Source organism: Eumetopias jubatus, unplaced genomic scaffold (genome assembly GCF_037043125.1).
Source record: "Eumetopias jubatus isolate StellerSeaLion01/CBP00866 unplaced genomic scaffold, mEumJub1_p1.0 scaffold_7, whole genome shotgun sequence".
Lineage (NCBI taxonomy): Eukaryota > Metazoa > Chordata > Mammalia > Carnivora > Otariidae > Eumetopias > Eumetopias jubatus.
In genome coordinates, this window is record NW_028274813.1 from 86,442,188 (window position 1) to 86,458,103 (window position 15,916).

At 36.5% G+C, this 15,916-nt stretch overlaps 1 protein-coding gene across 5 annotated transcripts in view; it reads left to right on the forward strand.

Moving 5' to 3' along the window:
* Positions 1 to 10,612, forward strand: part of TRIM69 (tripartite motif containing 69) — a 54,497-nt gene extending 43,885 nt beyond the window's left edge. For 3 of the 5 annotated variants that reach the window (XM_088024775.1, XM_088024774.1, XM_028126618.2), the window contains exons 5-8: positions 89 to 111; positions 194 to 318; positions 9,758 to 10,295; positions 10,383 to 10,611. In XM_088024775.1, the coding sequence (XP_087880901.1) occupies positions 89 to 111; positions 194 to 318; positions 9,758 to 10,295; positions 10,383 to 10,404 (708 nt within the window). In that variant the 3' untranslated portion in view covers positions 10,405 to 10,611. Of the gene's footprint in view, positions 1 to 88; positions 112 to 193; positions 319 to 9,757; positions 10,296 to 10,382 lie in introns of all 5 variants that reach the window. The other 2 variants (XM_028126616.2, XM_028126620.2) reach the window with 2 other exon arrangements.
* Positions 10,613 to 15,916: the final 5,304 nt, after the last annotated feature.

Sequence of the window (15,916 nt, forward strand, 5' to 3'; positions counted from 1 at the left end):
AATTCTCGTGGTGGCCAGTATCACCAAAGAAATTTCTGGTGTTGATAAGCAGGCATCTAACTTCTTTATTACTCCTTTCCTCTTCTAGGATATCTCATCTCTCTTGGATAGGTAAGTGTTTCTGTATGGAATTAGTATCTTTCCTTCAGTCCCTGGAGGATGTCTAAGACTAAATGATTTATGTCCCCTGCAGCTTGGAACAAGGAATGAAGGTGCTGATGCCCAGAGAGTTTATCTCCAGAAAGCTGAACCCAGGCCTGTACAAAGGTCCCATCCAATACATGATGTGGAGGGAAATGCAGTTTTCTCTCTCTCCAGGTATCAATGGGTAGTGGTTATTGGTTCCTGGGTCTCCCAGGAATCTATGTTCCTTCTGTGGAATCTCTTCTGTGGCCCTAATTAGTACTCTAGAGTTTGGGATGGGGGAAGGGTGGAGTTTAGCCAAAAGAAGACTATGGTATGACTTCAGTCAGTATGACTGAATTTCTTCTGGTACCATGACCTAAGAATTTATGACTTCTCACTGGTAAATAGAGTCTGATGTGAGAATTACTTCTCAGCCTATGATTTTGTTTCATTGTTCTATCAAATGTGACAACCAGTTATTTTATCCTGTTTTTCTAAATCAGTTCTATAAATCCCTGGGCTTCTCTGTCCTGAACGAGGAGGTTACTGTACATACTCTTGTATATAATAGAGTCTTTATAGATCCTCTTGTGTTTGGTGTTCATAATGTAGAGTATAACTTTTTTAAAAATTTTTTATTGTTATGTTAATCACCATATATTACATCATTAGTTTTTGATGTAGTGTTCCATGATTCACTGTTTGTGCATAACACCCAGTGCTCCATGCAGAATGTGCCCTCTTTAATACCCATCACCAGGCTAACCCATCCCCCTACCCTCCTCCCCTCTAGAACCCTCAGTTTGGTTTTCAGAGTCCATCGTCTCTCATGGTTCGTCTCCCTGTCCGACTTTAGAGTATAACTTTTTAGGAGACTGTTTAGAGATCTTCAGTGATTCAAAAGAAAACCAATAATTTCAATAGATGTGCCGAATAAGGACACAAGTTTTTGTTTATCCTGCAGATACCAAGGGACTGAGCAGGAGAAAAGAACACAAATGACAATTCAAGAACATAAAGTTCTAAATAATACTTATTTATTAGAGATTTTATTTATTTATTTGACAGAGAGAGAGACAGCAAGAGAGGGAACACAAGTGGGGGGGGTGGAAGAGGGAGAAGCAGGCTTCCCGCTAAGCAGAGAGCCCGATGCGGCGGGGCTCGATCCCAGGACCCTGGGATCATGACCTGAGCCGAAGGCAGACGCCTAACGACTGAACCACCCAGGCGCCCCATCTAAATAATATTTATAAAATAAACTTCTAAATAAAGTTTTTAAATATATTTTTAATTCACATAGAATCATTATTATTATTGTTTGTAGTTACTGATTTAATGAAAATCACAAATTTGTTCCTGTTAACAAATTTTCCAAGTAACTGACATTGAAAACACAGTTTTGCTGAGGTTTAATTAACATAGAATAAAATTTGCCAATTTTAAGTGTACAATTTGATGAGTTTTGACAAATATATCAACTTCTGCAAACATCTCTAAAAGTTTCTATCACCCCCAAAATTCCTGCATATGCTTTTGTAGTCAGTTCCTTCATTCTCTCCCTAGCCCCTAACACTCACAGATCTGCTTTATTTCACTTCAGTTTTCTAAACTCTCAAATAAATGGAATCATACCTTATGTAATCTTTTGTGTCCAGCTTTTTTCACTTAGCATAATGCTTTTTGAGATCTACTTATGTTGTTGCATATATCAATAATCATGTTTTATGGATATATCACAGCACAGTGAATCTTTTTCCATCATCTTATTTTTAACTTATTAGTGTTTTTATATTTTAAGTGCACTTTATGTAGCTAGCATGTAAAGCCTTGTGTTTTTTTTATCCAATCTGACAATCCCTTAATTAATTGAGGCGTTTTGACCACTGACATTTAATGTTATTATCAATATGATTGGGTTTAAATCTAGCACCTTGGTATTTGTTTTTACTCATACCATCTGTCCTAGCTGAGGTAGTGTTTGTCAGGTTTCCCACTATAAAGTTACTCCCTCACCCCTTTACACTTTGGAAGGAAGTCACTATGCACAGCCCGCACTTAAGGGGTGTGGAGTATCTACATAAATTATTTGGAATTCTTCTGCATGGGAGATTTGTTTCTTCTGGCTGGTATTGAATGCCAAACATGATCAATTTTACATTGTTGTTCACTGGATCTTGTTGTAATCCTTTAAGCTCTACTGGATTTAACTTTGGCATGTAGTTAAATAACCCTTTTCCTTTTGACACTTCCTTTAAGCTTTGTTGAGGTGTTTAAGCTTTGCTAGAGTGGTTCAAGAGCAGTCTTTAATCTAGGGCTAACTTAGCCCATTTCCTAATGTAATACCCTTCTGAGTACTCTGCCTGATGTTCCACATATTACAACATTTTCCCATTATGGCTGGCAGGATTGAAAACTATTGCCAGACTTGTGTGAGCTCTAGAAATTGTTCAGCCGACTGCTTTCTAGAGATTCTTTCACTGGCCCTAATTAGTTTCACTGCACATCAGTACAGCCTTAAGGGAATCCCTTTGTAGATATTTGAAAATCTTTGTATAGCTCCCTCTTCTGTGTTACTCTACTCTGCAAATTCTAGCAGTGTTCAGATCACATTAAGTTTTTCTTCTTGTATTCTTCACCCTGTAAAATCAAAGTTCATTTCTAGCAATCATTTAAAGCACAAACTGATTTTTATTTTTGGTATAAGTCTACATCTAAGAAAATCAAATGAGATTCATTTAATCTATGGCTATTTTACTAATAATGTAACTTTGGTCAAACCTTGGTAAAATATACTTCATACTTTTATTTCTAGATTTTTGTTTATTCATATTTTCTCCATTCCTGTCTTATAATAGAAGTTACTGATTCAAGGCAGAGGCTGGTTCTTTTTTAATAATGGCCTGATAGTAAATATTTTAGGTATTGTAGGTTGTATGTTTCCACAAAACTTAACTACTTAACTGTCATTGCAGTGAAATGGCAACCATATACAATGTGTAAATGAATGGCTGTTAATGTGTTCAATTTCAATTAATGTTTTCAATACAAATTTATTTACAAAACAGGCATCAGGCCACATTTGGCCTGCTGGTTGTAGTTTTATCAATTCCAGTGTAGAAAGTAATTCAATTTAAAACATTTTATTTTTTTTAATTTTATTATGTTATGTTAGTCACCATACAATACATCACATTAGTTTTTGATGTGGTGATCCACGATCCATTGTAAAACACTTTAATATATTTCTTTTAGTCATGTATCAGTACAATATTACTGAAGTTCATTCATTCATTCAACACACTCTTACAGAGAGCCTACTATGTGCTAAGCACTAAGTTGGATTCAATGGATATAGAAATAAAAGACACAGTTTCTGTTCTCAGGAAGAAGAGGCTAAAAGACCACAGCAGAGTCTATACCAGCTACCTAGGTGAAAAGTTATTAAGAGCTAAGCCAAAGGCATAGGAACGCGAATGGAAAATAATAGATTCTAGAGACAGAATTTCAGAAGCTGAAATATACTGGACAGGAGTTGGTAGTAGGGGATAGAGAAAGGTAATGTCAAGGACAGAGCTATAGGAGATACAGATTTTGGAGGGGGTTGAGTTCAATTTTGGCCATGTTGTGTTGAAGGACCTATAGGAAAACTAAGTGAATATATTCAAATGGGTAACTATTCTAACTGGAGCTCAGAAGAGAGGCCAGGGCTGGAATAATCAGAATAGATGGGGTGGCTGAAGCTATTGTTGTAAATGAGATTTCCCAAGAAAAGTGAGAACATACAGTTAGGGAGGGAGCATCTTATATAAAAATAAATAAAGGGCAATGAAGCCTCCCAAAAAGATTGAGGAATTTTGGCAAAAGAGGTAAGAGGAAAACCAGGAAATGAAGTTGACACAGAATCTAAGGAGAGACAGTGTCAAAAAGAAGGGAGCAGTCACTCATACCAAACGGGAAGACCAATTTAGAAAATGAATGGAGGGGTACCTGGGTGGCTCAGTTGGTTAAGCATCCAACTCTTGATTTTCGTTCAAGTCATGATCTCAGGGTTGTAAGATCAAGCTCTGCTTTTGGGTTCCACACTGGGCGTGAAGCCTGCTTAAGATTCTCTCTCTCCTTCTCCCCTTTTACCCCCTGACACTCCACCGTCTCTCTCCCGCTCTAAGAAAAAAGAAAAAAGAAAAAAAAGAAAATGATTGGAAAGAGCTATTTTTAACAGGAATTGGGACTTTGGTAAGGGCAATCTTATTTTTTTTATTCACGATAATTAACATATCGTGTGTTGTATTAGTTTCAGGTATACAATAAAATGATTCAATGATTCATATATTTCTCAGTGCTAATTAAGATAAGATAAGTGTACTGTTAATCCCCTTTATCTATTTCATTCATTCTCCCACCCATCACCCCTCTGGCAACAACCAGTTTGTTCTCTGTATTTAAGAGTCTGTTTTCTTGGGATACCTGGTTGGCTTAGTCGGTGGAGCATGCAACTCTTGATCTCAGGGTTGTGAGTTCAAGCCCCCCATGTTGGGTGTAGAGATTACTTAAAAATAAAATCTTTAAAAAAAAAAAAGGTTTTCTGGTCTCTTTTTTCTTTGTTCATTTGTTTTGTTTCTTAAATTCCACATAGGGGTGAAATCATATGGTATGTGTTTTTCTCTGACTGACTTATTTCACTTGGCATTACATCCTCTAGATCCATCCATGTTGTTGCAAATGGCAAGATTTCATTCTTTTTATGGCTGAGTAATATCCCACTGTATATATACCACCTCTTTTTTTATCCATTCATCTACCAATGGACACTTAGGTTGGTTCCATATCTTGGCTATTGTAAATAATGCTGCAATAAACATAGGGGTGCATATATCTTTTCAAATTAGTGTTTTCATATTCTTTGGGTAAATACCCAGTAGTGGAATTATTGGATCATATGGTAATTCTATTTTTAATTTTTTGAGGAAACATACTGTTTTCTATAGTGGCTGCACCAATTTGCATTCCCACCAACAGTACGCGAGAGTTCCATTTTCTCCACATCTTCCAACACTCGTTATTTCTCATGTTATTGATTCTAGCCATTCTGACAGGTGTAAGGTGGTCTTAATTTGCATTTCTCTGAGGCTTAATGATGTTGAGCATATTTTCATGTGTCTGTTGGCCATCTGTAGGTCTTCTTTGGAAAAATGTCTATCCAGGTCCTCTGCCCATTTTTTAAATTGGATTGTTTTTTTGTTGTTGTCTAAGTTCTTTATATATTTTGGAAATTAACCCCTTAGAGGATATATCATTTGCAAATATCTTTTCCTATGCAGTTGTATAAGTTGTATAAATTCTTAATATACTTTGGCTGCTAGGACTGTGAGTGTACTGGTGTGTGTGGTTATCTTTCAGTGGGGCAATTTTAAAAGAGTGTGTGTTTAGAAGTTATATTATGAAGGGTTCAGGAGTGATTTGGAATGAAGCAGTTGTAAAGTGAATAGATCACTCACTAGAGAAGCTTCACTAAAAGGGAAGATGTGAATGTGGCAACAGAGTCAAAAGAAGACTTTTAAAAACATTTTATTTATTTTAAGTAATCTCTGCACCCAACGTGGGGCTCAAACCCATGACCTCCACATCAAGAGTCACATGCTCTTCCAACTGAGCCATCCAGGCACTCCAAAAGAGAACTTTTTAAAACACAGTGAAGGAAAACAGCCTACAGAAAGGCAGAAACCAATAGTATAAGACAGGGGATAACTGGTAGAAGTAGGGAAGAGTGAGTGAGATCTAGCAGAGAGAGGTATTGACTTTCCTCAGTTTCCTCTGAAAATGTAGAGGAGATAAAATGGTAGAGGCAAACAATTTTATCAGATGGAGCTTGCAGAATGAGTGGGAAGAATTGAGGGATTCCTATAAGATGTACTATAGTCTCTTTGTGAAGCAGGAGGTGAAGTCATCTGCCTGGCAATAAGGAAGGAAGTGATGGAATAGAAGTTTGAGGAGGGAACTGCAGGTCTGAAATTGCTGTTGTGAGGAACTGGAGAGGGTCTGATTGGGAAATACAGGAGTTCTAGGCAGTGCTGATGGTCAAGCACAGAGTGGAAATAATGAATCTGCAGTAATATCTACATGTATAATTTTGTGATTTTCCTCCTGCAATGGTCAGGAATTAGCATGTGAATTTTGATAGCTAGATAGATCCAGGGTTGGAGAGTTGCATGGCAGATGCTGCAGATACAAGGATAAAAGTGATAAGGTTATTGGCAATAAAATTGCCAATGCTAAGTGGTTTAGGGAAGGATTTTAAGCCAGGAAGCAGCCAGATTAGGATAATAAGGAGAAATAAGGGACCAGAGTTGTTAATGAAGTCAAGTAATGGCTGTAGGGGAGATGAGAGTGAGAAAATAAAATGTAAGAGAATGGGATATGTGAGTTTAAGATTTTAGAGAATGAATAGTTCCCAATGACTACAAGGTCCAGAATGTGGTCATTAATATGGACAGCTGAAACGTAATGAAGTCAAAAGTCACTAGCAGTAAAATCAAGAAAGCAAGAATGGAAAAATGGCTATATCCAAAAGATAGTGAAATCACTTGGGATGATGGGCTGGAGTTGGGGTAGTGGAGTAAAGTTAACGCAAAGTACAGAGAGTATAATGAGGAAGTCTGTACATAATAACATCAAATAGAGATAGAGTATAATATGAGATGGAATGACAAGAGCCTCAAAAGAAGAGTGATTTTTACATGAGGATAAGGCTTTGAGTAGGGGTCTAGAAGTGGCAGTGGTAGCTCCTGGATCTCTGGCTCTTTTAGAAAATAGTCTCATGAACTTTTCAAGTTGTATTTTTTTGGAGAACAACCAGTCAGACTTCTGTTACAGTAAGAAGGTGATGAGAGAATTCTGTAAAGCGAGGATGCAGGAGAGTTATTTAGGGAGGGAGTTCTAAAGGGCAGAGTGGAAAGGGATGGGTGGGAGCAGTGGGAGGATGGATGAAGGCAGAGGAAGCAAAGAACAGAATAATGGGGATAAGAGCACATCAGGGGATAAATCACTGGAAGGGTCTACATTATGGGTTTTGGCCAAGGAGAACAGGAAGATGAGGCATGGTGGAATTAGTTGGGTGTCAAGGATTCAGACGGAACTCTGAAGTTCATTTGTTTATTTAATAAATAGTTACTTGAATGCCTATGAACAATTCCAAATTTTGAAGGTATGTGAGGAAACAAAACAGATAAAGTCCCCACCCTCCCAGAGATTACATTCTAGTGGAGGAAATGGATAATGAAACAGTAAATAATTTCACATAGTGATAACCATTGCCAAGCAAATCAAACAAGGTACATTCAGTAAGTAAGTATTCATGAGAAAAAATGAAGTAGGAAAAGGGTACAAATAGTAATGGATAGATGAACATGCTATTTTTTATATTAGCCAGAAAAAAGTCTTTGAGGAGTTAACTCCCCCCTCCCTATGTTTTACTATGGACATTTCCAAACATACAGAAAAGTTTAAGGAATTTTATAGTGAACACTGCTATACCTACCCAGATTCTATCACTAACATCTCCCTGAACTTGCATGAAGAAAGGCTGGAATAATATAAAGGAAGGAATCATAGGAAAGAGTGTTTGAGGACAAAGAAAGTGTAAAGGCCCTAAAGTCTGAATGAATTCGGTACATTCAAGAAACAGCCAGAAAGTAAAAGTGATTGGATCAAAGTAAATAAGGGAAGTATGTGTTAGGACATAAGGTCACAGAGGTAGGTAAATCATGTAGGTCCTGTTTACTCTCTAAGGACTCCAGATTTTATCTTGGGTGTGATGGAAAGCTTAAGAGTGTGTTGAGTAGAACTGGATGATCTCATTCATATGGCAGAATAGGATGCAGATGGGCAAGAGCAGAAACAGAACAGTTAAAAAGCTATTGCAATAGTTCCAGGCCAGCAGTATTTGTGAAAGTTATCTATCCGTATTCTGAGTAGGCTCAGAATATATTTTAAAGGTGGAGTTGACAGAATTTACTATTGGACTGAATATGGTATGAGAAGAAAAGAGGGGAGGCAAAGCGGACTTCTAGGAATCTTTGGAGCCAGGACAGGCTGAGTTAGCTGGAGGTGTGAGAGGCTTGGTGACAATAGCAGACTGGGGTTCTAAAAACTTTGGTGAGGAGTCTGAAATATCCAAAGAAATCCCAGTCCTCACCTTGGAAAGAGCAACAACCCAAGGCAAATGGGGATATGTGAGGGAGGGAAGATTCAGCCTGTATGAAAAAAGTCAGGATTCTACAAAGTCTCTTATTAGAAGAGAATTCCTTGGGATGATAAAAAAGACTGGCTTCTCTGGGAAGAAAAAGTTGGACTGGACTGATCTCACTTCCAAGGATAAATAAATTCATTAACAACAAATGTATGCATATATGTATCTGTGTCCCTTATGTGAACACATAGTTTTTTTGTTTCCTTTATCAAATTTTGTGCCAAGGTTTGATTACCTTACACCTAAAATTTGTGTTATCTCCTTGATGATATGCTTCCAACATCACTTCATTTAGGAATTTTTTACACTGCTGCCCACTTACTTGTCTAAACCAGTGCTAGACAAATAACCAGTGATGAAGAACTAGTTTTTAAAATCTCAACCTGTCATGGACTGATATATTTGTGGAAGACAATATAATTACCTGAAAAAGTAGAATTTAAAAATATTACAAAGTGCAAACCCAGTTGTTTAATTATTAGATCAACTGACATAAAATTACTCATCAGATTGCTATGAAACTTTCTAAGAGCAGGGTACCTGGGTGGCTCTCAATAGATTGTTTGATTCTTGATTTTGGATCAGGTCATGATCTCTGGGTCATGAGATCCAGCCCCAGGTTGGGCTCCTCACTCAGCGGGGAGTCTGATGGAGATTCTCTCCTTCTGCCCCTCCTCACCCACTCTCTCTCTAAAATAAGTAAATAAATCTTAAGGAAGGAAGGAAAGAAAGAAAGGGAAGGAAGGAAGGAAAAGATTCTAAGAGCTTACTCTTAATTTCTGTACTATTTTGTCCCAGATTGGTAACCACACATTCTGATTAGCAGTGGCATAAACCACTCCACGTCTCAAAAGTCCCATTATCTATTAAACCAAATATAAATTTCTCACCATTGTCTTCTAAACCCTCTCAGTTAGCTCAGACTTACCTGCCTCTAATAGGCAAGCCCTTACCTTCCCTCTCACATAAGCTACTATTTTTAACCCATTCCTTTTTGCCTCTGTTTACCCAATGTATCCTGAATACACTTCGTAACTGAAATATTTGTCTTTAAAAGGTTTTCCAAGGACAAACTTACCTAATCTTTATGCCTTCGGCATTTGCATTTTCTTAAATTTATTAGTACAGATTGATATTATTTGTATTGTTTTCTTTGTTGGAGAATAAATTGCTTCAGAGTAAAGTCAGATTTTTACCACAAATTAAAAAATGTCTAGAATATATCCACAGGAGTATAAAACAATAAAAAGTATATAAGTAATTACTTGTCTAAGACTATATGTGCATGGGAAGATAAAGTACTGAGGTCTGTGTAAATACTGTCTTTTATTACAGGAATTTGCATTCATCCCTTTTCTTCCATGCCCTGCTTTCTTTTCTTACTAGGCCTATCTTCATTAACTCTGGACCCTAAAACAGCTCACCCAAATCTGATGCTCTCCAAAAACCGAACCAGTGTGTGGCATGGTGACATTAAGCAGGTAATGCCTGATGATCCAGAGAGGTTTGACTCAAGTGTGGCTGTGCTGGGCTCAAAAGGCTTCACATCTGGAAAGTGGTACTGGGAAGTAGAAGTAGCAAAGAAGACAAAATGGACAGTTGGAGTCGTCAGAGAATCCATCATTCGGAAGGGCAGCTGTCCTCTAACTCCTGAGCAAGGATTCTGGCTTTTAAGACTAAGAAACCAAACTGACCTAAAGGCTCTGGATTTGCCGTCTTGCAGTCTGAAACTGACTAACAACCTCAACAAGGTGGGCGTATACCTGGATTATGAAGGAGGGCAGGTGTCCTTCTACAATGCTGAAACCATGACCCACATTTACACCTTCACTAGCACTTTCATGGAGAAACTTTATCCCTACTTCTGCCCTTGCCTTAATGATGGTGGAGAGAATAAAGAACCCTTGCATATCTTACAACCACGGTAATTAGTCATGCTATTGTGTAAATTCAGAGTGTTATTAAAGAGGTATTAAAATAGTTTACCAGTCTCACTGGTTTCTCTTCCCAGTTTATGGGGAACTCTGGAATAATGAAGAAAGGATTCGCAAACTAAATTCCATTCTCAGTGTCTTAAGTGGATTTCACTGGAGCTTTTCAAGATATCCTTCCACTTCTCTGGGGTCTTCTATGACAAAGGAGCCACTCTTCATGAGAATGATCATCATGCTATTGTTAGTGGAGCAAACTGCAACTTCAGTTTGTGATGCTTGGAAACCCTTTCCAAATGTGTCCTGAAATTCTATTATGCTGTCATTATTCTCAGCACAAGACTCTTAATAGATACATTTTCAGATGTGTACTCTTCTTCCTATTTATCTTTTATTTTTAAAAGATTTTATTTATTCATTTTGAGAGAAAGAGAGAGCACAAGCGGGGGGAGGAGCAGAGGGAGATGGAAGAGCAGACTCCCCGCTGTGCAGGGAACCCAAGGAGGGGCTCAATCCCAGGACTCTAGGATCATGACCTGAGCCAAAGGCAGACAGACGCTTGATCAACTGAGCCACCCAGGCACCCCATTTATCTTTTAATATAAATTTTGCAACACTTTTCTAGAACTTGTTACTGTAATTAAAAAAAAAAACTGTTCCAGAGATTTATAGAAAAAAAATAGGAAATCGTCTGGGCTAGTTTATAATTTTGTCTTGAATTCTCTCAACATACTTTTTAGTCCAGCGAATCTGACTCTCTCACTCTCTTTTTCTTGCTTTATTTGTCTACGGAGGTACTTGTTTTTCTGTACTCAAATATATTTAAGTATTTCAGTCTGCTTTTGACTATGTCCTTTTCATCATTCCTCCCTATAATTTAAATATCAGTATTTTTCATCTTGTCCTCTCCAGTATACCCATTCTCCAGCATGTTCCTTCTAAGTCTAAAGTTCTTAGCACCATTTATCTCAGCAGTACCCTTGATGAACAATCCCTTCTTTTCCTTCAAAGTCCCATCTAACTGGGCTTCATTCTCTATATCTGATAGGGTTTTTTTTTGTGTGTGTGTGGGGGTTGTTATCTAGGACCTGCAGCACTGGCCCTTTAAAATTACAATTAGCACAGCTCTTTGGCAGGGTAAAAGCCCCCTAGCTTATTTATCATAAGGGAGAGGATACACACATACCACAGGTAATATACCTGTACTGTTGGCATTTACAATATACACATATTCATAGCTGCTGAGTTGGGTAAACAGCCATGACATGACTATGGCTACTTTTAAGAAATTACTTAAAAAAAAAAAATCTGTGGCACCTGGCTGGCTCAGTCAGTAGAGCATGAGACTCCTGATCGCTGTGAGTTCAAGCCCCACATTGGGCATGGAGCCTACTAAATAAATAAATAAATAAATAGTGTATCTTTTTTTCAGAAGATTTTATTTATTTGAGAGAGAGAACACACACACACAAGGGGGAGGGGCAATGGGAGAGGGAGAAGCAGGCTCCCCGCTGAGCAGGGAGCCTGATGCAGGGCTTGATCCCAGGACCCCAGGATTATGACCTGAGCTGAAGGCAGACGCTTAACTGACTGAGCCACCCAGGCGCCCCAAATTTTGTATCTTTAAAAAAATAAATAAATAAATAAATTCACTTCAATCAGAATGTAATAAGGACTTGTTTTGTGCCTGAAACCTTGCTAGATGTTTCGAAAGACATAAAAGAAGCATAAAAAGAAAAAAAGGTTCATTTGGAGAGACTTAAATTAAGATGCTTGGACCCCACCCAAGAGCAATTAAATCAAAATCTCTAGCAGGTGGGGCCTGGGCAGTTATAATTCTAAGAGCTCTCAGGTGATATTAATGTGCAGGTAGGGCAGAGAATTACTGAACTAAAGGAACTTATTTTTTAAATCTTTTCTAAGAAAAATTCAAACAGAAAAATCGCATTTTGTATGATAAACTCTTCTGTACTCCCCACTCAGATTCATCAGTTATTAACATTTTGCCACATTTTCTTATTCTCTCTCCCCCATATCCACCCCATATGATTTTGTGTGTGTAGTGTATGGCTAATGTTATTTTTGCTGAACCACTTCAGATTAAGTTACAGGCATTATGATTCTTATTCCTAAATACGTCAGTATCTCCTAAGAACCAAGATACTCTTTTTTCTTTAAAGTAAGCTTTATATCCAAAGTAGGGGTTGAACTCACCACCCCAAGATCAACAGTCACATGCTCTACTGACTGAGCAAGCCAAGCACCCCCAAGATACTCTTCTTACATTATCACAGGACTAAATTATCAAATTCAGAAAATTTAGCATCAACCTGGTACTACTTACTAGCTAACAAACAGTCCATATTCAATAAGTAATATTTCTAATGATAGGGTTTTAGACACTGCGGTAGAGAATTTCAAGCAGTATGACAAAGAGTTTGGGGGACAGAATAGGGCCTAGCTCCTACCTATTAATTATATACAAAGTTTTAGAAATTGATATCTAAAGTCTGTCCTTGTGGATAGACAAGAACTACAGAGTTCAGAGAAAGGGGAAGTTAATATCCACCAGAATAGGAAGAGAAAATTCTAAAGAAAAGTGGTGGTTAAGTTGGAGATAGTGAAAGATGAATAGGAATGAATAAAAATTCTAATCTGAATTTGGTAAATATACTCCTAAAAATGAATGGTTTTTTTTGTGGTGATGGTTGCATAGTTATAAAAATATACCAGAAATTAGTGAACCGTATACTTATAATGGGCAGATTTTATGGGATATAAACTATACCACAATAGTTTTTTTAAAAAAGGGAAAAAAATGAATTTTTTTTCAAATCACCAGGGGAACAAGGACAGACCACAGAAAATATGTATACATATTTTCCACTATTTGTAGGTATCCACCTTAATGCTTTCTCTAACATACTACCTTAACTTTTCAGCATTTGTCTTAAAATAGATGACACAAATTTGTTTTTGCACAGTTTTCCCAGATAATTGGTTATTCTATACTGAGTAATTTGAACAATACTTCTATGTAGAACTCAGATTACAATTAAAGGCAGGAATCCTTCTAATGAGTATGAATCATAAAACACCAATATGAGACTTTCCTGCTAGAAATAGACTCTGAATGTATTCACTAAGAATTATGATTAGGGCTATCTTATATATTGTTTTATCGCAGGCTACAGGAGATGAGGCTGCTAGTAACAAAAATACAAAGTAGAAGGAAAAGTCAGTGTGTTAGGATTCACTGAGGTGAGAACCTTAAAAGGAGAATGACTTGCACTTTTCTGGGACTAAACTGACTTTTAGAATAGCAGTGGCAATATCATTGCACAGTTGTATAACATAGTTGAGATATAGGAGAAAAAAAGTAATACTGAATTACCAAGTACTTCCAAGAAAAGAGATGCTCTGGACAAATTAATTTTTCAGATGAGTAAAGGTGATTTATTCAAGGCCAAATATTTGCTTAACTACTTTAGATAAAATCCTCCTAAATTGACCTACTTGATTATTTTTAAGAATTAAACTGTAAAATACACACAAAAGAGTGTAATATATATATGCAATTTAGAGAATGATACAAAAAAACAAACACTCATTAATTGACCATCTAGTCTTGCAAAAAGAATAGTATCAAAACCTTTCAAGGCCCCATGTGTCCTTCTCTAGGCCCTGAGGTAATCATTATTCTACATTTTGTATCTGTTTTTTTCCTTTCTGAATATAATTCATAGGTATATTTTTCCAACAACCATACTGTTTAGTTTTTTCTTTACTACATATATATGTATCCCTATAAAGAAAGATTCATTATGCCTGTTTTTTTTATTTAAAAAAATATTTATCTAAGTAATCTCTACACCCAACGTGGGGGCTCAAACTCACCACCCCGAGTTCAAGTCACAAACTCTTCCAACTGAGCCAGCCAGGCACCCCCATTATGCCTGTTTTTTGAAGTTTAAATGAATGGAATCATGTTCTATGTCTTCCTTAGCTTTTTTGAAATTCAAAATTATGTTGTATTCCATTCTATGAAAATAGAACAGTTTAAATACCCAAACTACTGTTGATAAATAAGGGGTTGTTTCTAGTTTTGATTTTGGTTGTTGCTGTTGCTTTAGCAACAGTGTTGCCATAAACATTATTGTACAAGGTGTACTGGTAAAGGGGAGCAAGAATTTCTCTAGGTACATATGTAATAAATGCTGGCAGATAAGTTATGCACATCTTCAAGTAAGTAATGCTTAATTGTTGGTCAAACTGACTATGCCAATTTACATTCCTACAGTTCCCATTAATCTATGTTTTTAGCAATTCAATTATGTACCAGTAAAGTGGATACATAATGGTATCTCATAGTTTTAGTCTGCATTTCCCTAATTACCCCGATGGCTGAGCATCTTTTTATAAGTTTATTGGCCATTTAAATTTCTTCTATGAAATGTCTGTTCAGGTGTTTGCCCATATTTTCTATTGTGTTGTTTGTCTCTTATTGATTCATAGGGTTACTTATGTGTTCTAGATACCAATCCTTTGTTGGTTATTCATACTGCAAATATCTTCTACTGGTTAATCCTTGTGTCTGTTAAAAAGTTATTCTCTCTTCAGAGGCCTGAGAGGTATTCTCCCCTGCTTTATTCATATGTTTTAAAGTTTTGCCTTTCATATTTAAGTGCTTAATAGTTCAGTCAAGTAGAAAGTAACAAGTATACATTAGCATGCGCCTAACAACATAATTTCAATATATATAAAGCAAAAATTAACAAATCAATAAATCCACAAAGGAGATTTTAATATGCTTCTTTCTGTAACTGACAGAAAAATCTGACAATATGATTAACAAACTTGACCCAATAAACATGCAGAATGCTGCACCCAACACTCAGAATATCCAACAGCTGCGAATAATCTTTGCAAACACACATAACACTGACCATATACTTCAATCATAAGGGAAATTTCAATACATTTTAAAAGATTATAATAACATAAGTAATATTCTTTGACCTTAATGCAGTTAAACCAGCAATCGTTAACAATAAGATAACTGCGTAGTCACGTGTTTGGAAATTTTAAAGTAAACACAGTTTTAAGAAAATTTATAGCCTTATATGCAAATATTAGAAAACAGAATGAAAGGCACTCATCTCTTTCAAGAAATTAATAGAACAGCAGCTTAAGACCAAGGAAATAAGAACAGAAATTAATGATACAGAAAATACATTAAAGAGTATCAACAAAGTCGTAAGTTTGTTCTTTGAAAAGACTAATAAAATTGACAAACCTCTGGCGAGACTAAGAAATAAAATGGCACAAATAACTAATAACAGAAATGAAAAAGGAACTATTGTTACAGAACCTGCAGACATTAAAAAACAAAATGTTTTATGACCTTTATATCAATATTTTTGAAATTTTAGATTAAATGGACCCAACACCAGAAAAATATAGCTTATCAAAACTGATGTAAGGCGGTAGGTGGTGGATTGTGGAAACTGCAAAAGAAAAGCATAATTTTGAAAACAAAACAAAAATTTCAACACCGGTGAAATTGACTATATTAAAGAATTATTATTTTTAAGTGTGATAATGGTATTGTGGT